This window comes from Salvia miltiorrhiza, chromosome 7, assembly GCF_028751815.1.
Source record: "Salvia miltiorrhiza cultivar Shanhuang (shh) chromosome 7, IMPLAD_Smil_shh, whole genome shotgun sequence".
Lineage (NCBI taxonomy): Eukaryota > Viridiplantae > Streptophyta > Magnoliopsida > Lamiales > Lamiaceae > Salvia > Salvia miltiorrhiza.
In genome coordinates, this window is record NC_080393.1 from 19,544,418 (window position 1) to 19,567,920 (window position 23,503).

General features: G+C 35.6%; 1 protein-coding gene across 2 annotated transcripts; it reads left to right on the forward strand.

Moving 5' to 3' along the window:
• The first annotated feature begins 18,609 nt into the window (after window positions 1-18,609).
• LOC130993220 (putative pentatricopeptide repeat-containing protein At2g02150) lies at window positions 18,610-23,503 on the forward strand. Of its 2 annotated transcripts, XM_057918031.1 has the most exons (7): window positions 18,610-20,487; window positions 20,851-21,459; window positions 21,545-21,619; window positions 22,023-22,073; window positions 22,148-22,326; window positions 22,430-22,755; window positions 22,833-23,503. In XM_057918031.1, exons 1-2 carry the CDS (start codon window positions 18,685-18,687, stop codon window positions 21,157-21,159), a joined length of 2,112 nt encoding a protein of 703 aa, XP_057774014.1. In that variant the 5' UTR covers window positions 18,610-18,684; the 3' UTR covers window positions 21,160-21,459; window positions 21,545-21,619; window positions 22,023-22,073; window positions 22,148-22,326; window positions 22,430-22,755; window positions 22,833-23,503. The 2 variants fall into 2 exon arrangements, with proteins under 2 accessions (XP_057774014.1, XP_057774013.1); XM_057918030.1 differs by having other exon boundaries at window positions 18,612-21,459.

Here is a 23,503-nt window from a genome sequence, read left to right on the forward strand (position 1 = left end):
TATATTTGACTTTTATGCATCAATCTTTTGAACATCACTATCTGAAGCTTTAAATATCATAACCCACTTTTAAACATCATTTTCATTAGGAGCTTGAAGATCATGGTTGACTTTTGAGATTATACAATCTGAAGCTTGTAAAATCATACTTCATTCGTCCCAATAATAACGTCCCAAAAAATTGGGACACGTAAATTAAGAAAATGCAGATAAAATAAGAGAGAGATTAAGTAAATGATGAGAGAGAGATAAAGAGAGTAAGAAAAAAGTAAGAGAGATAGAAAGTAAATGAAGAGAGAGTAGATAAAATAAATTATTTCATTCTTTGGATTGAGAAATTATAAATAGAGCACTCAAAAAAGAAATTTGGGACGTTATTATTGAGACGGGGGAGTAACTAACTTCTATAATTGACTTCTAAACATCATCTTGTATGAAATTTGAAAAACCATAATAGAGTTTTGTGCATCATCATCACATTTGGAGCTTAAAATACTATAATTAAGTTTCAAGCATCAATTTGTTTGGAGTTTGAAAGAATAAAATTAATTGGCTCGTGAGTATCTTATTTGAAGTTTGAAAGACCATAACTAAAATTTGAGAAACATCTCATCTAGGTCAGTTCTAAGAATCATCTTGTCTAGCCCCGAGATAATTTATGTGAGATATTATATTGGAGCTTGTAGTGCCTCATTAAAGTTAATAAAGAATGCCACCATACATTTGATTCGACAAAAAAAGAGTAAAGACATCGAATTACATCTGGAATAAAAAAATTATTTAAAGTGAAACTTCATAAAAGATCACCATAAAAATATTTTTTTTAAGTGAACAATTCCCAGAAAAACAACCTTAAACTTTGGAAACAAATTAACTTTTCATAAACTACAAACATATATTATTGTTCATCTTCACAGCATTTTGAAATCCAACTCACCAACCTGAAAATGATCAAACGTTGGGATAAGTATTAAAGAATTAAAAAGAAAAATCCATCACATCATACTATACCTATACCAATAATATCCGTTGTAATTTTGAAGTCATTTATGAGTCGTAGTGGAAATATGGTATCACATTGTCATTTTGCTATTGTACACTGCGCCAATGAGACAAGTACTCTCGGGAGGTGATTGGTATGGTGGAATGGAGGTGGGAATGGAATGGTGATTCCTACCTCCATTCTATTCCTATGCTTGGTATAATTTTATTTTAGGAATCACCATTCTTAAGGGAATCACCATTCCTTTACATATAGGAATCATCATTCCTTCTCTCCAACATGGTATTACCCATTCCATTCCATTTCTAATTCCACCTAAATTTAGGTTTTGACAAAATTACTCTTATATATTTTGCCCTCATCCCCAACCCCACCCCACCCCCCTGCCCCCCAAAAAAATAATTTTTTTTAATTTTTCTCGCCACCCCACCCCCCACCCCCAAAAAAAATATATTTTTTAAAATTTTTCTTGCCACCACCACACCCCACCCACCCCTCCCTCCCCTCCAATTTTTTTTTCTCCCCACCCCACCTGCCACCCACCCACCCACCCACCCACCCCACCCCCAACATTTCATTTTTTTTTTATTTTTTTTATTTTTCTCGCCACCCCTCCCAACGCACCCAAAAAAAATTAACCTTTTTTTTTTGTTTTTCTCGCCACCCCCCACCCCCAAATTTTTTTTTAAAATTTTTCTCGCCCCTCCCCCTCCCCACCCCCACCCCCAATTTTTATTTATTTATTTTACTCGCCACCCCCACCTCACCCCACCCAACCCATCCTTCATGATGCCGAAATGCGACAAAGATACATGCCCCATTGGTATTGCAACTCAAGAAGATCCAATTCTTAGGAAAAAGTTTGCTGGTGAACCTGAACATGCAATAAAAAAGGGGTAAATTTGGTATAAAATCATAATAAATTTCTAAATTTTAGTTTTTCCGACAATCTTTCATTCTTGTTTCAAAATTCATGATAAATCATTTTTTTTTTGGAATTTCCCACGATGACATATTTCGATCAAAAATTTAAATGATGTGGCAATACAATGTAATTACATGAAAATTATGTGACATGACAATCGAATTGCCCCCTGCGTTTTAACGGTGATTGATCCCATTAGAGCAGCGCTTGGGGCAGCCTTTAAAACGTGGAGACATTTTGCTTTAGTTTTGAAACGTTGAGGTAGTAAACAACGTCAACCCTGACGTTAGGGTGTTAAAGGTGACAGGGGTGTCAACGTTGAGGGGGAAAGTGGTACTTAACCCTTAAATATGCCACATCATTCAAGTTCGGCGCCACATCATTTAAAAAATTCGCCGAAAAATCACACTATGGAAAATTTCAAAAAAAGTGATTTATTATGTATTTTGAAACAAGAATGAAAGTTTGTGGGAAAAACCAAAATTTGAAAATTTATTAATGTTTTAAACCAAATTTACCCTAAAAAAATTGGGAGGTAAGGGGGGAGGGGGAGGGGGGTTAGTGGGAGGTGGGTGAGGGTGGCGAGATTTTTTTTAGAAAATAAAAAAATAAATTGGGAGGGGGGAGGTGTGGGGGTGGTGAGTAAAATAAACAAAAATTTGGGGGAGGGGGGTTGGGGGTGACGAGAATTTTTTTTTTAAAAAAGATAGGGGGTAGTAGTTTTTTTTCGGGTGCATGTTTGTGTGTAATAGTAATATGCATGGAAAACAAGTCAGCTTTTAAAAAAAAATTAATTTGATTAATATTCAACTTTTTTTCTTAATTTTCGATTTTACCCCAGTGCATATTTTGGTTTGTCCCTACAAATATAACACAAAATAGAGGTGGAAGAGAGATGCAAAATAATGCCAATTTGATAAATTATGATGTAAATGTTAATTTAGCAAAACAAAATAATTCAATTCCATTCCTAAAATTTATTTTTAGATACCAATCATAGGAATAGAATCAAACAAGGAATTACAATTCCATTCCTTTTGTATTCCTTATGCATACCAAGCAAAGGAATCACCAAGGTTTGTCATTCCTTTCCTCCCTTCATTCCATTCCTACCCCCATTCCATTCCACCCTCATTCCATTCCATCATACCAATCACCTCCTCAATGTTCCATACCTACTACAGGCTACAGCCCCCACAATTAACATTACAATTTACTAATTTATACAGTAGTATAATAAATATAAATAAAACTTTGCATGATAAATCCCTACATTTTCTTTTAGAATAATAAATCCCTACATTGATTGGACTATAAACAAACACAATTAAAAGATTCGCTTGCAATTAAGTCTTAGCGTCCCGCAATACATGAAATAAATAATAGGGTTAATTGTATATAAATTATCGAATTTTCAATAAATTCTCATTTTGTACACAAATTTTAAAATTTTTATTAAAATTACTCAATTATTAATTTCTTCTCATTTTGCATATTTGTCCATTTTCCGACCAAATTTTGAGCCTGAAATAACGTCGTTTTCATCCAACTATATATTAAAACGTCAGTTCAATTTTTTCACACGATCATATTTATGCCACGCAAGCATATTCATATCAAGTGAGCATATTCATGCCATGTCACCACGATGAAATATGGATAAATATGCAAAATGAGAAAAAATTAAAATTGAGTAATTTTAATAAATATTTTAAAGTTCGTATGCAAAATGAGAATTTGTTGAAAGATCAATAATTTATATGCAATTAACCCTAAATAATACTCCCTCCGTCCACGAAATGAGTACTCATATTTCCTTTTTCGTCCGTCCACGAAATGAGTACCCATTTCCCTTTTTGGCAAGTGTACCCCACACATCTCTTTAATTAATACACTCAAAAAGTGGGACCCTTAAATTATTTACACTACACTCCATACATTTCTTAAAACCCGTGCCGTCCACAAATGAGTACTCATTTCGTGGACGGAGGGAGTACATGTAAGTTGCCTACGATACACACGAGTCTATATAAATAAACAATATACTCGCGTGACCATTTTGAAGAAGCAAACACAATATTTAACCGCTAATTAAAAAACACAAAATCTGGCCATTTTTTACGTTTTAGAACTGTTTTGCCCTTAATTAGGGCGGATCGGATTTGGATTTGCGCGCGGGTTAGGCACACATGGCACTATTAGTGCCAAAAGTACCAACATAAAAAAAATCAAGTAAATTGGTACACTTGACACTATTAATGTCAATAGTGTCATGCACGAATAGTACTAGTGACCATATTTGTGTAAATAGTACCATATACTTGTGCTGATACACTGTCTTGCTTATATAGGTGAGTACAATTATATGACCATTTTAAACACTTCCCCTAGGGTTTAGATTATCATTTAGGCCAATTAGACTCCTCATTTAGGGTTTAGATTATTCATTTAGGGTGCTGCACGAATGGTACTTATAGCCATATTAGTGCCATTAATGTCATATACTCTCTATTATGTAGTGATGCACGAATGATACTTATTGTCATATTAGTATTATTAGTGTCATACTCTCTCTTATGGTCACCAATATCATTCGTGCATGACACTATTGATACTAGGGCTGTCAAAACAGGATACGGATATCTGGTTATCCGTCCCGAACTCGATACCCGACCGGGTACCGGGTACCCGATACCCGCAATAAACGGGAACCGGGTTGGGAGCTGGTATCTGAATTTAAAATTTCGCGGGTATAGGGTATATCCGTCGGGTACCAAGTATACCCGGATACCCTCATCTATTATTATTAATTTTTAATACTAGTATTATACTCTATGTAAGAAGTAAGAACTAAGAACTAAGAAGCATTAAAGTAATTAAGTAAATAAATAAATAATAGTAGATGTAAGATGATATACAGTATACGAATAAAAAGAGAAGTAATAGCCTACATATAATTAATCGAAAAACCAAAAAAAAATCACAAAAACAGGCGGGTATGCGGGTACCCTAATATCCGTGTCAGGTATTAGGGTACCCGACGGTAGTGGCTGGACGGGTATCGGGTGAGGGTTTCGGCGAAAAGTTGGGGTCGGGTAACCGTAATTTTCGGGTACGATACCCGACCCGCCTCGATTAGACATCCCTAATTGGCACTAATAGTGCCAAAAGTACCAATTCTTTTTTTTTTTTTTTCTTTTTTCGGTCGGTACCTTTGACACTAATAGTGCCATATGTGCTTAACCCGCGCAAACCCGAGTCCGGTCCGCCCTAATTAAGGGCAAACCAATCTTAAAAAGTAAATAATGGCTAAATTTTACGAAAACCAATCTTAAAAAGTAAATAATGGCTAAATTTTATGTTTTTTCAATTAGTGGCCAAATATTGTATTTCCTTCTTCAAAATGGCTATTTTAAAAGTGCTCTCTTATATAAAATACTCCCTCCGTCCACCAAAGATATGCCACAGTTTCCTTTTCTCGTCCATTCACAAAAAATATACCACATTCATTTTTAGTAATATGGTCCACACCATTCCACTCACATTTAAAGTGGGACCCTTACTCTATTATCAATTTCACTCACATTTTATTAAAACTCGTGCCAAAAGTAAAGTGACATATCTTTGGTGGACGGAGGGAGTATGAGTTTGCAACATATATAAATTAGAGTAGTGCCATTTATACATATTTTGTGCTCCCTCTATCACGTATATATAAGCTGATTAGAATTTACATAAGTAAAAAAAAAAATTATTATTGAAAATAAAAATATATAAATAAACTTCCTAATATACTCAGATTTATTATTTAATGATGAATTAAAATTGGAGTAAATTAAAGAATTAAATAGGGATATGGGAATAAATGAGTAAAAAACATTACTGTACTATGTTTTATGAAAATAAGTCTATATAAATAGAACATCCGAAAAAGGAAAACAAGCATATATATATATATATATATATATATATATATATATATATATATATATATATATATAGGGACGCGCTCCAGTGAGACCCTTATTTTTCGTGAGACCTTGAGTACAATGAATAAGACATATATACTGATGAACAAGAGTCACAAGGCAGTATATACTGATGAATAACGAAATTTGAAAAATTGGTAATGAATAAGACATATAAACTGATGAACAAGACAATATATACCGATGAACAATGTAGTATATATTGATGAATAACGAAATTTAAAATATTTCGCTCCCTCAAGGAGAGACAAAAAATTCTCCTTCTAGATACAATATCAGTCATAGGATTAATGAAATAAACGCACGAGATCGTGTCTTAGGTCTCACTAAAAATAGAGGGTCTCATTGGAGCACTCTTATATATATATATATATATATATATATATATATATATATATAGGGGAGGGCTACGGTAAAAACACTTCTTAAAATATAAATATAAACGTTTTTTAATGTACGAATTTTATCCAACAGGGTTACGAATTCATCAAACATGGTTACGAATTGTGAAAAATAATTTTTTGCTACCTTTGGGATTCGAACTCAGGACCACGAATTCATTCAACAGGGTTACGAATCAACCGTAGATCTTGATGATCTAAAGGCTAAAAATCATTTATATTTTATACACTTAAGAGTGTTTTTATTCTAGCCCTCCCCTATATATATATATATATATATATAGCGGTAATGTGAGAGTCACAAGCCAAGTCCGTGTGCCGCTTCGACTTGGCAAGTATGAGGACAAAATTTTGTGTGATGTGATTCCAATGCAAGCGTGCCACATCTTGTTGGGCCGCCCTTGGCAGTTCGATCGGCGTGTGACCCATGACGGCTTCACCAACAAGTACTCCTTCGAGTTTCAGCACAAGAGAATGTCCCTTGTTCCTCTCAGTCCCCAACAAGTGTACGAGGACCAGGTGCAATTACTCAAGGAAGCCACCACGACCCAAAACAGAGCACAGCACGTGGAGGCCAAGCCGATGGGTGTGACACATAAATCTTTCCTTGCGAGACCATGTGATATCAAGCTGTGTGTGAAGGAGGAACGACCGATGGTGTTGTTGCAGTTTCGAGAAACCTTGTTTACTGCTAACGATCTCTCCTCCCTACCCCCTTCTATTCACTCGGTTTTGCAGGACTATGCAGATGTTTTTCCAGATGAGACACCGCATGGTCTGCCACCACTCAGGGGGATTGAGCACCAGATTGACTTCATGCCCGACGCGACACTTCCGAACCGACCAGCCTATCACACCAACCCGGAGGAGACAAAGGAGTTGGAACAGCAAATCGGCGAGCTTCTAGCTAAGGGGCACGTAAGGGAGAGCTTGAGTCCTTGTGCGGTACCTGTTCTTCTCGTACCAAAGAAGGATTCCACCATGAGGATGTGCTGCGATTGCCGTGCCATCAATAATATCACGGTAAAGTATCGTCATCCCATCCCTCGCTTAGATGACATGCTTGATGAGTTACATGGTGCTTGTGTGTTTTCCAAAATTGATTTGCGTAGCGGATATCATCAAATCCGTATTAAGGAAGGTGACGAATGGAAGACTGCGTTCAAAATAAAACTTGGTTTGTACGAGTGGTTAGTTATGCCTTTCGGCTTGACTAATGCTCCGAGTACGTTCATGCGTCTCATGAACCATGTCTTACGTACTTTCATTGGTCGTTTTGTCGTAGTCTATTTCGATGATATCCTAATTTATAGCAAGCATCCTGATGACCATGTTGAACACTTACGATCTGTTATGGACGTACTTCGCAAAGAGAAGCTATTTGCTAATCTTAAGAAGTGCACGTTCTGCATGGATAGAGTCGTGTTTCTCGGGTTCGTTGTTAGTGCGCAGGGTGTCCAGGTGGATGAAGAGAAGATCCGCGCCATTCAGGAGTGGACGACACCAACGAGCATTAGCGAAGTACGAAGTTTCCACGGACTCGCTAGCTTCTACAGGTGATTCGTACCTCACTTTAGCAGCGTGGCCGCACCACTCACCGAAGTGATCAAGAAGAACGTGGAGTTCAAGTGGGGCAAACCACAAGCGCAGGCATTCGCGTTGTTGAAGCACAAACTCACTCACGCCCCGGTATTATCTCTCCCTAAATTTTCCAAAACTTTTGAGATAGAATGTGATGCTTCGGGTCTTGGAATTGGTGCAGTGTTGATGCAAGAGAGGCGCCCTATCGCCTACTTCAGTGAGAAGTTGAGTGGAGCCACGTTGAACTATCCTACATACGACAAGGAGCTCTACGCGCTCGTGAGGGCCTTACAGACGTGGCAACATTATTTGTGGCCCAACGAGTTCGTCATTCACACCGATCATGAGTCGTTGAAGCACTTGAAAGGGCAGCATAAACTGAACAAGCGCCATGCCCGGCGGATGGAGTTCATTGAGACGTTTCCATACGTCATCAAGTATAAGCAAGGTAAGGAGAATGTGGTTGCTGATGCCCTTTCTCGCAGGTACACTCTGATCTCTACTCTCGATGCTAAATTACTTGGGTTTGAGTGTGTCAAAAGTGTTTATGAGCATGATGAGGATTTCGGTGAGATCTATAGAGCTTGTGCACAGTCTGCTAGTGGTGAATACTTTCGACATGATGACTATCTTTTTCGCAAGAATAAGTTATGTGTTCCTAGGTGTTCTATACGCAATCTGTTGTTACTTGAGTCACATGGTGGGGGCTTAATGGGACATTTTGGCATTGCTAAGACTTTGGCGGTGTTACAAGAGCATTTTTTTTGGCCTCATATGAAACGTGACGTCGAACGTATCTGTGGTCGTTGCATTACATGCAAACAAGCCAAGTCTCGAGTCAATTCACCTGGTTTGTACACACCCCTTCCTATCCCACACACACCTTGGATAGATCTCTTCATGGATTTTGTATTAGGCTTGCCTAGAACAAAGTTTGGGCGAGATTCGATTTTTGTGGTTGTCGATCGATTTTCTAAAATGGCACACTTTATACCCTGTCATAAAACCGATGATGCATCCCACATAGCTAATTTGTTCTTTCGCTAAGTTGCATGGTATGCCTAGGACCATTGTTTCTGATAGGGATGCAAAGTTCTTGAGCTATTTTTGGAAGACCTTGTGGTGTAAGTTAGGCATGAAACTTTTATTTTCTACTACTTGTCACCCACAAACTGATGGTTAAACCGAAGTAGTAAATAGGACTTTGTCTACGTTGCTTAAGGCCATAATTCAAAAGAATATCAAGTCTTGGGAAGAGTGTCTTCCTCATGTTGAGTTTGCTTATAACCGTGCTGTACACTCTGCCACTAAATATTCTCCTTTTGAAATTGTGTATGGCTTCAATCCCTTGACCCCTCTGGACTTGGCACCCCTACCCGAGTCCGAGCACGTCAACATGGATGGTCAGTGCAGAGCAGACTTTGTACGGCACATACATGAGAAGGCCAGAGCTAACATCGAGCGCCGCACACGGCAGTATGCAGAGCAGGCTAATCAAGGTCGCCGCAAGGTAGTGTTTGAGCCTGGAGATTGGGTTTGGCTTCACATGCGCAAGGAACGTTTTCCACAGTAGAGGCGTTCCAAGCTGCTTCCTCGGGGAGATGGGCCATTTCAAGTATTGGAACGGATCAATGATAATGCCTACAAACTCGATTTACCAGGTGAGTATAATGTGAGCGCTACATTCAATGTTACTGATTTAAGCCCCTTTGATGTAGGCGATGCTGTGGATTTGAGGACAAATCCTTTTCAAGAGAGGGGGAATGATGCAGTTCAGAGCAGAGATCAGGATGCAATGCAGAGCCGAGTTTCAGAGGCTGCACAGAGTGAAGATCCGGTACACGTGCCCGTTGGTCCAGTGACGAGAGCTAGAGCCAAGACGTTCAAGGCTAATTTAATGACGTTGGTGGAAGAAATCTGGAGGCAAGAGCTGAAAAGACCAATTGGAGAAGGACTGACAGATCAGAGCTCAAAGGTAGTAAACCTTGTTACTTACAGAGCGGAGCCAGACACCAGAGCAGCGAAATCTCCAGAGCGGACTCGATTCCTCTGGCCTCGCCAGAGCAGCGGAATCGTACCACCCGAGAAGTCTCGATTCCTCTGGCTTTGCCAGCGCAGCGGAATCGCCCCACCCGAGAAGACTCGATTCCTCTGGCTTCGCCAGAGCAGCGGAATCGAGCCGCCAGAGAAGATTCGATTCCTCTGGCTTTACCAGAGCAGAGGAATCGTTCCGCCAGAGCAGACTTGATTCCTCTGCGCTTTTCCAAAGCCGATGGTTTTTCTCGCTAGGTTTTTCTGTTGACTTTCTGAACAAGTTTCGTTGTTTCTTTGTTTACGTTTGTTTCCTTATTTACGTTAGGGTTTCCTGTTCCCTATAAATAGGGTTGTTTTGTGTTGGACGAAGACAGACGATTTTTGATAATATATTGTGAGTTTATTCTCTCTCAAGTTTCGAGTTCTTCTTGATTATACAAACAAGAATTCAACCTATCGACGAATCGACGAGTTCATCATCCCTCGCCGTGTGTCATGTCTCCGAGTTGCTGCATCATTCATACGTTGGGGTTAGGGATCCGCTCTCTAGAAACGACGTAGAATAGATTCAGGGGTTTTGGGACAAAAATTCCACCCTTTATCCTTTACTTTATTTATCATTTCAAGTCTTCCACGCATAGTTATTTGTTCGTTCCGGTGAAGTTCAAAAGGTTACCGGCGAGGATCATATCATATATGGTCGCATTCAATGGAGACCACTCCCTTAGTAAAGAATAAAGACCAAATCAAGGTCATCCATCTAATCTCAATCAATGGTCCATATAATTTCCTGATATGAATTTTGATGTAATTAAATATTATTTACTTACATTATTTTAATTTCAGAAGGACAAATCAGTCTCTATTGAATTCATCGAATTTGGTATGTTGAACAAATCACATAAATTTCTCCTTTTCCATTCTTTATCTGATCTCCTCACTCTTTCTCTTCTCTCATCGGCTCTCTCTATCTTTCTCTAACTCATCGCCCTCTCTCCTTTTCTCACAGCAAGCCAGCGACGCCACCCCCTTTTCCTGGTGAAATCATCGTCGAGAACCACCTCCGGCGTCGTCCCTCTCTCGCGGCAGATGACCAATTAGGGAACGTCGTCGCCGCCGCTCGCCTCCCTCTTATTCGTCTCTCGTGTTTCCGGCAGCGGACGACCAAGGAAGGAACGCCACCGCCTCCCCTCATCCTTCTCTCCGTGCTTCGGCAGCGGACGATCTAGGAGGAGTCGCTGCTGCCTCTGACCGCTGCGTCGCATTCCCTCTGACCGTATGTTGAACATGTTCCTTGTTTATGAATCTGACAAACATGGTGTAGTATTTTGAACATGTATATTGAACATGTTCATTGTTTCAATGAACGTTGCTTATGAATAAGTGAACATGGTCTAGTATATTGAACATGCGCGTTGAACATGGTGTAGTATATTGAAGGTTGCTTATGAATCTGACGAATATAGTTTAGTGTATTGAACATGTATATTGAACATGAACAATGAACGTTGCACACGAATCTAATGAACATGGTGTAATATACTGAACATTCAATGAACTGATACTTCCCTGGAGAATTCATGGCGAATAGTAAAAGTGTAAATTTTACTTCAATGAAAAAATAGCATTGAAGAAAGGAATCTGTACCAAAAACGTGCATAGTTTTTTTGTGAATGGGTGGTATGAAACTATGAACTAACTTGTTGAACTTAGTTTATTGTACACATACCTAAGCTAAAATGTTTACTGAATGACAACAAAACAATTAATACTTGATATAATTAAAAAAGAATGAAATACATTCCTCTCATATTCTGTGAATGACGTTTTTTTTTTGTAACAGACGAATCTTAGAGATAGTTTTCCATAATTAAAAGATTTAATTAGATACAATTTTAGCTGAAAACAGATATGATTTGAAAAGGCAATTACCAACTTAGCCTTACTGCAAAAAAATAAACGAAAATATTAACAAAATTCAGCCAAATCAGGTCCGTTCAATATTCTATAATAGACGCACACGATTCAATCTTCGTTCTCTACATAGGGGAGTGGTCTCCATTGAACTCTCCCCTATATATATAAGACGAATAAAGTATATACATAATTGGATATTTGTAATTTTCTTTAACTAGTTATTAATGCTTAATTAGTGCTAATTAATTGTAATAATAGTATTTTACAAATGCACCCTTAACCGATAATTTAGGATAAGTTGGGAAAAGTTAAAATTTCATCTTTCCACGATAATTAAAGTTTTTTTTTTTTTTCAATAATTGTACAATACTAATTTTGACTAAATGACTCACTAATTTTATTGTTTCATTTTCATTTTTCTTTTTTTTCCGTGAAAAAAAAATAGGGAAACGAAAACGTTGGCAAATAGAATAATAAAAGGACTACATCATGCCTAACTAATCTTGGTTATAATTTGGTCCCCAAGGGGACACCAAGCGATGCGACCTCCTGTGTGTGAACAGTGAGGTCCCGGGTTCAAACCCCACTGCTCCCCCTCCCCAACTCCCCCAAGTAAAAAAAAAAAAAATCTTGGCTATAATTTGATTGTTTCAATTTTATTTTTTTACTTACTTTTATTTGATTGGAAATTTTCAAAAAAAGAAATAAAGGAAAAGAAAAATTGGCAAAAAAGATAATAAATGACTACAGTTAAAATTTAAGAAAAAGGAAAAAAAGAAATGGAAATTTTGGAGGAAAAAAAATAATACTAATAAAAGGACTACAACTAGCTTTAAGGGGGAGTTGAACTTTTTTTTTTTTTTTTTGAAATTAGGGGGATTTGAACTTAAAACTTAACATTTTAAACTATAATAATTTGTCGATTTACCAACAATAAAAACCATACTAAATTAATAAAAACAAATAATCTTATTATATGTTTATCAATGAAATTTGACCAGAGTAATCTTTATATATATAAAAAGCAAAGTAAATGTAATTTAATTCAATTACAAGGATATAATTGGAATTGGAAAAAATAGTAGTTATAAAATAAATTCAATATATTCATTATATAGAAACAAATTAACCGCCGACAACTACTTGGAAATTGGAATGCAAAACCGCCAAATTAATTTGGTGTGCAATTTATTATTAAAATCTTTTATTTATTTCTTTTTTATATATATACATAATTCATTCCTTTTCATTTTCAAGTAATTATGTGCTAAATAAAATATGTAATGTACATATTAAATCAAAGCTTATGAAATGAGCTTTAATTTGATATATAATATATAAAAAATAAATTTAACATAAACAAGTTATGAAAATTTAAAGTTGTATTACATAAAATAATTTATATTTATAAACAAAATTACCTATTTTTATTGAATCAAAAGTTATAAGAGATCAAGAAAATTATATATGACCGAATTTGTTCAAAATTACTGTTGCTTTCTAAATATAATAATTTTTTTTATTTTGAATTAATGGATGTATTTTTATGTATACATACAATTATCTTTGATTTGTATTAAATTAATTTCGGATATCTTTACGTGTCTATTAATATTTAAAAAATACGTGTTGAGATAATTAGTCAGGATTCGAATCTCATAATTTGCACAAATTCATTTTTTTTTAAATTCATTATTTTCCATACCAAATTAATAGAAAATTATTTTATACAATAAATCTGATTTATATAATTATAGTTACTCCTTAACGGTGGAAAATATGCTTCAGTTTTAACACGTTGAGGTGGTAAACAGTCTCAACCCTAATGTTAGGGTGTTAAAGGCAATAGGGATGTCAATGTTGGGGGAAAATTGGTACTTAACCCTTTTATTAACTAATATTAATAATTATATAACACGTACACAATTTACACGAGCCTAATATTATAATCATCGCGCATCGCGCATCGCGCGGGAGATATACTAGTATATTTTAAAGTGTAATTAAAGGAATTCGACCCCAAGACCTAATAACAAATAACATACTAATAGAATATTTTTTTTATCATAATTAGAAATCAAAAAATTATTCTGAATTAATTCAATTGTATCTATTATATAATAGGATTAAGCCTTAACCTATGTGGCATATCTAAAATCTCACCATTTCAAAATTTACCATATATAATCTTCATCATTTATTAATTAATTAACTATTACAATCTATATAAAGATTCATTAATCATAATAAATATAATTAATAATATATATATATATATATACACATATATATATATATATATAATATTAACATTACATATAATCTAAATTAATAAATTTTATTATTTATTTTTTCTAGATAAAAATTAGATTTACATGCCTGATAAGAAAAAAATTATAATCTATATACGATAAATTATTTTAATTGAATGTTAGTGATTAGATGTATATTTGTTATTAATTTTATATTTCTCAATAGCGTATATATTATATGTATATGTTGCAATATATTATATTGTATGAATATATATATATATATATATATATATAATATTTATATTCTTAATTTTCAATAAAATTAATTTTAAATTAAGTTTGAATTGAGACATGCACGTATATGTAAATTATAAACGGGTCCGGTCATTGATTTACATGTTTGCATAATAAGGCACAAATTCTATAAACTGATTACTTTAAAACAAAATCTTATTTTATGTCTATCAAAATAATTAAAATTTTATTTTTATTTTTTATAAAATAAATCTATACATTTTATTTATATAGGGAAGAAAAATATATTTTTCATTTCTGCAAACTTTATTTATTTCTGTTCGTCCATTACTACAATAATAATAATAATAATAATAATAATAATAATAATAATAATAATAATAATAATAATAATAATAATAATAATAATAATAATAATAATAATATCTATTCTATAATACGATTAGGCCGTAGCCTACGTGGCAGACCTCAAATTCTTTCTTTTCAATCTCAATCTCCAACGTGGCATTTGAGAATCCAATCTATATATTCTCATTCTCACTTTTAAAACAAAAGTCACGCCTCCCTCTTCCTCACCCATCGCCGCCGTCCCTGAATCCGGTCGGCGTCGTCTCCCCCTTCACTGTCTCTCTCTTCTCTCAATCCTTTTCTCTCTCTAAAGTCGATTGCACACTCAAATCAAGCCCTAATTCCCCCCTTAAACTGCCCGTCTCTCTTTATAAATTCAGGCGTCGCCGCCGTCCTAAGGGCGGTGTTGCTCCGCCTCATCTCTGACTCCCTCTTCCATTCCTCAATTAGTTCGATTTTGTTTCCACTTCTTAAACCCATAAGAATTGTCCATTCGAAGCAATTAATACAAGAGCCCTAATATTTCTTTTTTCTATAACCGTTGACGTTCCTTCTTCTAGACTCCGGCGAAATAGTCGCCGCTGAGATTGCGGTTCGTCCGCCGCCGAGTCACCTCTGAGCCCTAGAGTTCGTCTACCGTGCCGTCGACCCCCACCCCACCGACGACTTCTCTGTTTTGATACCTCCATTTCCTGATCTGCCGTGATTCTTCCTACACACCTATGGTAAGTATTAAATTAGTTTCCTAATTTAATAAAGCGTTTCACTATTTTAAATATAGAATGATTATTATTTTAGAAAGAACAAATTTTGGAAAGAATTTTGGCATTTGCTATCAAGCGTGTTGTGATTGATGCAAGTTCCTAAGATCAGGACACGTGGCTTTGCTTGGAATACCAAAGATGAGCAGCAGGGAGCAAAGAAGCTGTGAGAAATAGGCAGAGGAAAAAGTCCAGAGCAGAGTTGGCAGAGCAAAGCTTCCAGAACAGAGCTGCCAGAGTAGAGTTGCCAGAGCAGAGCTTCCAGAGCCAGAGCTAACCAGAGCAGAGCTTCCAGAGCAGAGGGTCAGAGTCAAGTTGCCAGAGCAGGATGCCAGAGCAGAGCTAGCCAGAGCAGAGATGCCAGAGCCAGAGCTAACCAGAGCAGAGATGCCAGAGCAAAGCTTCCAGAGCCAGAGCTAACCAGAGCAGAGCTGCCAGAGCAGAGCTAAGTCATTAAAGTCAGAGCCAGAGCCAAGTCGCCAGATCCAGAGTCAGAGCTAAGTCGTTAGAGTCAAAGCCAGAGCCAATTCGCCAGATCCAGAGTCAGAGCTAAGCTATTGGAGCCAGAGCGTGGAGCCACACGCCAGAGACAATTCACCAGAAGGCGGAGCTACTTAGCATAGCGGAGCCAAAGAGTAGAAGTCTGCCCCAAGGAAGGAAATATAGAGCTACTAGACAGAGCGGGATGATGAGGATAGAATCCAGCTCTGTAATTAGGGGACAACGACCTGACAAGTTATAATCTAATAATAGCCTTAATTAGTTTAATGGCGAGCATGCGGAATAGATGACCAAACGAATTTACTACTTTACCCCGACTGTAATGCCTATAAATACCTACGATGATGAAATAAAGCACGCTCTCTCTCTTTTACTGCTTTAAGAACTCTTCTCTTTCATTTCTCTCTAGAGTTTGAATTAATAAAATTACATACATAAATAAAATATCTAAATTGTTAGAGTTATGTTTGTTAGATAGTTGACAATTGGAGTCATGGTTGAATATAATTTCATATTTGATGATGCTCTCTCAAACTCTAGATGAGATGATGCTCAAAACTCCAGACGAGATGATGCTCTTTCAAGTTTTAGATGAGATGATTCTCTTTCAAGTTTCAGACAAGATGATGCTCAGAAGTTAGAGGTGATCTGTCAAATCTGCGACGAGATGATGCCCACAACTTGGTTGGTCTTAAAACTCTAAATGATACGATGTTCGATAAATCAGTTATGGTCTTTTAAATATCAGGCGAGATTATTTTCATAATTAGTTATGCTTTTAGAAGTTCGGAATTATATGATACACACAATTCAATTATGATTTTTCAAACTCCATATAAAATTATGGTCAAAAAGCAAAATAAAAAAAAAATTGAACAAAATTAATAAATCTTGTAACAACAAATGCAACAAATCAATCCTCCATCATACCTATGTCAAATTTATATGTATTTCTACTCTTTTTTTTTCTTACACGTCAACTTTTTATAAAATTTCATATGAAAACTAATGGGTATTTTTATGATCTCAACAAAATTAACAATTTAATTACTAAAAGTTGTTGAGATTAATATAATTTAAAATGTATTACTAATTTATTTTAATTAATTATATAAATAATTTACATAAAAAATTATTTTATATAATTATCATAAGAATAACATAAAATATATAAATTGCAAGAAAATATGTACCCGTCGAATTTCGACGGATAATACACTAGTATGATTAATACGCTTTATTCCTTTTTATGAACTTCTGTATTGTTTTTGTTTCCGAAGCCAAAATGGTGTAGATGTCTTTCTTATTTTAGATAATAAATCATAATTGGTTTCTTTATCAATGTTTCAACAATATAATCAGTAATCTTGAATTTTTTTCACCTACATATAAATTACATGATAGTAATATTATATATATATATATATATATATAAGACATATTAGGAAGGTAGTAACCGTGAACTCGAAATAATAGTTGATAATAATTTTATAATATTGTCCATATATTAAAAATTAATGATTAACTTTTCTATTTTACTATATAGTAAGATTTTATTACTTGAATGAAAGTAGCGAGAAAGTACATGCAAATACATTTGTTTATACGCAACATTAATGAGGCTCGGCCCTTAGCAGATTTCGTTGTTCCTTCAAGGGTGTTATGTTTTTCTTTTTCTTTTAATAAAATCGTAATTTAATATAATACGCAACATTAAGAATTATTTAATAATCAATTAATTAGTTAGATAAAATTATTGAGTTAATGTTTCTTAAAAATAAATTAGTATAATATATAATATGCTATAATTTTATAATAATTACATAATGTCCTATTAATAATTTTAAAGCATATAAAATAAATAAAATTTAAAACGTATATAATTATTTTATGTGTGTGTAACATTTTAATAATTATTTTTTTGGTTCTTTACACAAAACGTATATTTTATTATTTCTGTGCGAACTGTTCTTAACTAATTAATGTCTTAGCATAATTACATAATGTTCTATTAATATTTTTTCAATATATAAAATAATTAAGAATATATAATTAAAAAAAATCAAAATATTAGAATTGGCCGGTGTTTTCCCCTCCTCAATTTTCAATTATATTCTTCTAATTGAATTTATTTACAAACACTTCTATTTTAACTTTACTATATAGATATAGATATAGATATAGATAATATAACAATAAATTACAAAATAATTGGTATTCAAAAATTTAGGCTCCGACAAATGAAGTGAAATTTCAATTATCAATATTAAAGACACGTAATAAATTGGATATTTAAAATAAAATAATTTTTTAAAAAATTATGATTAGCATTTAAAGCTAATTTTGACTAAAAGTATATACACAAAGAAATTAGACTTTCGAAATTTTTTTAATGCATAGGTAATTTCTGAAACAATTTTTCCTAAAATATATATATTTCGATCCATTTTTACACGTAAAATTCATCCTGGCCGGCCGACGAAACCAAATGAAAACTACAATTTGCTCAGTTTCGATTCATTTTTACACCGTTGGTTTACAGTTTCATTGAGAAATCGGCATTTATTTTTATTTTTATTTTTATTTTTAAGTGTAGTGAATAGATTGAATTTAATTTTTAATTACTTTTTTTTTTCAATCCCAATTTTACTCTTCAATAGATTCGGTCGGGTGGGTTTTTTTCTGCCCGAACCCGAGAATGGAGGTTTAGAAAAATGGTTCCATTTCTTCAACTACAGACCACCTCACTTCCAAAACCCTACTGTTTCAATTTCATTAAACCCCCCCTTTTTTTTTCTCGACGAAAAACAGGCAGTGTCTTCAACATTTTTGCCGTAATTTACGATTGCAATGAGTGTTTGGAGTCCGATTTCAATCGGAATCGGATCCCATGCCTGACCCGCTTTCATGCTGCACCGGTTTTGCCAGCCATGTTCACGCTGCTACGCCGGCTCAAAACGTCTCATTGCCGTTCTGTAAGCTCATCGTTATTTGATTCTTCATGTTGTCTGTTTTCGGGAAATATGTTAGCTTGGGCCACTTGTTTTTTATGTTCTCGTTGCTCATTTTCGACAACTTCAAATGTTAGTAATTTTGACGGGGTTTTTGATCGGGAGACGGTAGTAGAAATTGTGAAACAAGAGAGGTGGGATGATGTTCGTCTCGTCGGGCTGTTATGTTCGGCCTTGGCTCCCGTTTCGGTGGCTAGATTATTGATTGAGCTGAAGCAGGATCCATTATTGGCTCTGAGGTTGTTTAGATGGGCTGAATCGCGCAATGGTTTTTGCCATACAACGGAGAATTATTGTGTTATTGCTCATATTTTGTTTTGCTCGAAGATGTATAGAGACGCTCACAATGTGCTCAAGCAATTGGTTACTTTTCATAGAGACAGTGGAGGTGTTATTGGGGTGCTTCCTTCATTTACTATTATGGATGCTTTATGGGCGACAAGGAATGTTTGTGTGCCTGGTTACGGGGTTTTTGATGCACTGTTCAGTGTATTGATGGAATTGGAGATGTTGGAGGAAGCTAGGCAGTGTTTCCTGAAGATGAGAAACTTTAGAGTTATTCCGAAAGCAAGGTCTTGTGATATTCTCTTACATAAGTACTCGAAGGTGGCAGATGGTGTTTCAGCAAAGAAGTTTTTCAATGATATGATTGGAGCTGGAATAGTTCCATCAATTTATACCTATAACATAATGATTGGGATCTTGTGTAAAGAAGGGGACTTGAAAGCTGCAAGGATCTTGTTTGTGAGGATGAAGGACATGGGCATCTCTCCTGATGTTGTTACTTATAATTCACTTATATATGGCTGTGGAAAGCTTGGAGAACTGTGTGACGCAGTTTGTATATATGAGGAGATGAAAGCAGCAGGGTGTTCTCCCGACATAATTACATATAACACATTGATTAATTGCTTTTGTAAATTTGAGAAATTGCCACAGGCTTTCAACTTTCTTAGGGAAATGAAGGAAAGATGTATTAGACCTAATGTTGTAACTTACAGCACACTCGTTGATGCATTTTGTAAAGAAGGGATGTTGCAGCATGCTATTAAGTTTTTTGTTGACATGAGACGAGTTGGTCTGATTCCTAATGAATTTACTTATACTTCTCTGATTGATGCAAACTTTAAGGTGGGAAACTTTGATGATGCCATGAAGTTTGTAAAAGAGATGGTAGAAGCTTCTGTGAAGTTAAATGTTGTTACCTACACAACGTTGCTTGATGGCCTATGTGAAGAAGGGAGGATACATGAAGCAGAAGAAGTTTTTAAGGTTATGCTGAAAGATGGAGTAGTTCCTAATGAGAAAATATATACAGCTTTTATGCAAGGGTACCTTAAAGCCAAAAGGATAGATGATGCTATGAGGATTCTTGCAAAAATGAAAGCGAATAACATCAGACCCGATATAGTTTTGTATGGCACTATAATCTGGGGGTTTTGCAACCTGGGAAGGTTCGAAGATGTGAATTCATTGTTGGTCGAGATGAAGGACTACAATATAGAGGTTAGTGAAGTAATATACACAACACTAATTGATTCCTATTTCAAAGCTGGAAAAAATGTAGAAGCACGGAATATGCTTAATGAAATGCAGGGAAGAGGTATGGCACCAAACGTTGTGACGTATTGTTCCCTAATTAATGGTTTATGCAAACTAGGATATGTTGAGGAAGCAATTGGATATTTCCATAATCTCAAAAATGTTGGTTTGCAACCAAATATTGTAGTTTATTCATCTCTAGTTCACGGTCTTTGTAAAAATGATCGTGTTGAAGATGCTAGAAAGCTTTTCCTGGAAATGCCTGAGAAGGGCTTGATTCCAGATAAAATTGCATATACATCTTTGATTGATGGAACCATGAAGCAGGGAAATATTCAGGAAGCTTTGGATCTGGTGAAGCAAATGACTGAAACTGGTGTGGAGATTGATCTTCATACCTACACATGTTTAATTTCTGGGCTCTCAAGACATGGACAACTTCATCAAGCAAGAGATTTGTTTCATGAGATGATTGAGAAAGGAATACAGCCAGATGAAGTTGTTTACGGATGTCTCATACGTAAGTATCGTGAGAGTGGCAACAGCGAAGAAGCTGATGCCTTGCTAAATGAGATGATAGAAAAAGGTATTGCTCCCGTTAAAAGTGAGCTGCTACAAAAAAACGTACGGGTCTGAATTTGCATAAGCTGCTACAAACATTTTAGGCGTTGTAAATTGTTCATTACTGGCTTTACCGTAATGAAAGGTTGGACAACTGAACCCCTTTTTCTGGAAACTATCAAATCATGGATCGTGATAGTTTTATAAATTGTTGTCCGTATTTTCTCTGCTATTCTAGCTACTCAATACTGTCCTTTGACACTGCATAGAGGTTATGAATATACCAGCCAAAATGTGAATCTTTTGAAACAGTTATTCACTCCTATACATCTACTCCGTATGCCACCCTTCTATCCGCACTGTCTTGTGGTTGAGGTATGGTAAATTGGTAATTTTGAGTCTTTGACCAGAATCAAGTGGCTGTTTTTGGGTATAAATCTCAGAATTCTAATTTTTGCAGGTCCCAAGTGAACGCATTTTACGGTCATATGATGTATCAGCCCATTCACTTGTGTACCTTCCGGCAACATCAGTGGTACTAATTTATATGCTCTGATATTATCATTCCTCATAACGAACATGGCAGTCCCTCTTGAAGATTTCAACTTCCATATTTGTTTTGTATAGACCTTTCATCTCATGATATTTTAAATGGATCCTTCAATTTGTTATGAACTTAAGTGTGGTGGTTGAAAATTTTCAATTGGATTCTAGATGAACCATGAAAATATAAAAGAGGCTGGCCTGGAATCATGAATTCCGACCACAACGAAACAAAAAGAATATCCCAAACCTTAAGCCCTTGCTCAGTGACTGACCACCTCCAATTTCTTCCACATTTTGTGCATCTGTTCCACCGATGATGCAAATTAATGGACTGCCAGATAGGAAATTTACTTTGCTATTCTAATGTCTGGTCCTTCTAAAATTCATTGCAGAAGCCTGAAAGAAAATTGCTGATATCTGTCCATTCGGAAGGAGCAATAAAGGTTTGTATGTTGAATTCTGCAATTAGAATTGCATTTTTGCTTCAGCATATAATTTGCATCTCTTATTTTACCAGGTTCTCAGTATTATTGATTCAAGTTATCATGTTTTGAATGATTTGAAGAGGCTTCATGTTCCTCAGTTGAAAGATAATGGAAAACAGGCTCAAGAGTACGAGTCATTTGTTAATTACAAAGAAGAAGTTTCAGTTGACATTCCCTTCCTTGGAGTCTCTTTATGAACTCTCATCCTGAGGTATCATATCCTGGAAAGTAATTCTTATGTGTCTCAGTTTTTTCAGTCTTAGTTACATTCCAATAACCATTTTAAATCGGGAGTACCTGTTTTGGTTTTGTAGGAGATACTCTTTGCATCTGCTCAGAACACAAAGCTTACCTTTGTACAGAGTTTGGATCAACAACAATTTTCCCTCCAAATTGCATCATTGCAAATTGATAACCAATTACGCACAACACCATATCTTGTAGTCCTGTCTTTCAACTCTGGAAACAAGCGAAATATGGTAAACGGGATGAAGCTTAAAGATAGTTCAAAACTTATCAGTGGAGGTACAAATCAAACTGCCACTTCAAGCTTACATGAGCCAGTTTTCTCCTTAGGTGCTGCTGCCAAGTGGAGAAACACTGAAACATCATTGGTTTCGTTTGAATCTATTAGCCTCAGGTTTGTGATATTCCTAAAAATTAGTTCTAGACTTCACAAGGCCGTAACTCTTCGTAATGTATTCCCTTTCTTTGCAGAATGGCAGATCTTTATCTTGAGATTGAGCAAGAAATTGTATTGAGATTGTTTGAATTCTTCAAAACTGTACGTCAAGGTTGCAGAACAGAGTTTATCAATATGTGGGCTCCACACAGAACTTGTTGTTCCCAGAATTGGACATCGCTGGAGAAATCTCTAGGAATGCTTCATGTTCTGTGAGATTGGATGAAAAATATACCAACAAAGACTTCTTCTCCCTTCCGATATGGAGAACAATGCCCCAACTAAAGAAGAACGATGCTTAAGTTGAAATCTCTTTTGCAGAGCCCGGCTGGTCTTATTACTGGTATGGCGCAAGGCCACCTCAGCAATACAGTCTATGCAATAAATGATGCTACTAGTCAATTCAGCAGAGCTGCACGCAAGGTTTGTTTTTCTGGAATAGGCATGAGCGCATATACATATACATCTGACGACCAAACTGCAACAATGATAGAAAGGCAACAGAAAGGGATGTCATCACGCAGATTCCTGGAGCTGCTTTATATCTCTATTTGTGATCTTTTTCTCTTTCATAGTTTGAGATGCCACTTATATTTCATTTCTCTGGATTGTGATACATAGAGAAATTGAATGAAGATTTTTGTAGGTAGATTTGGCTTGTATCGTTTTCTTGCATGCTCAAAAACCAATATCTTTGTTATTATGT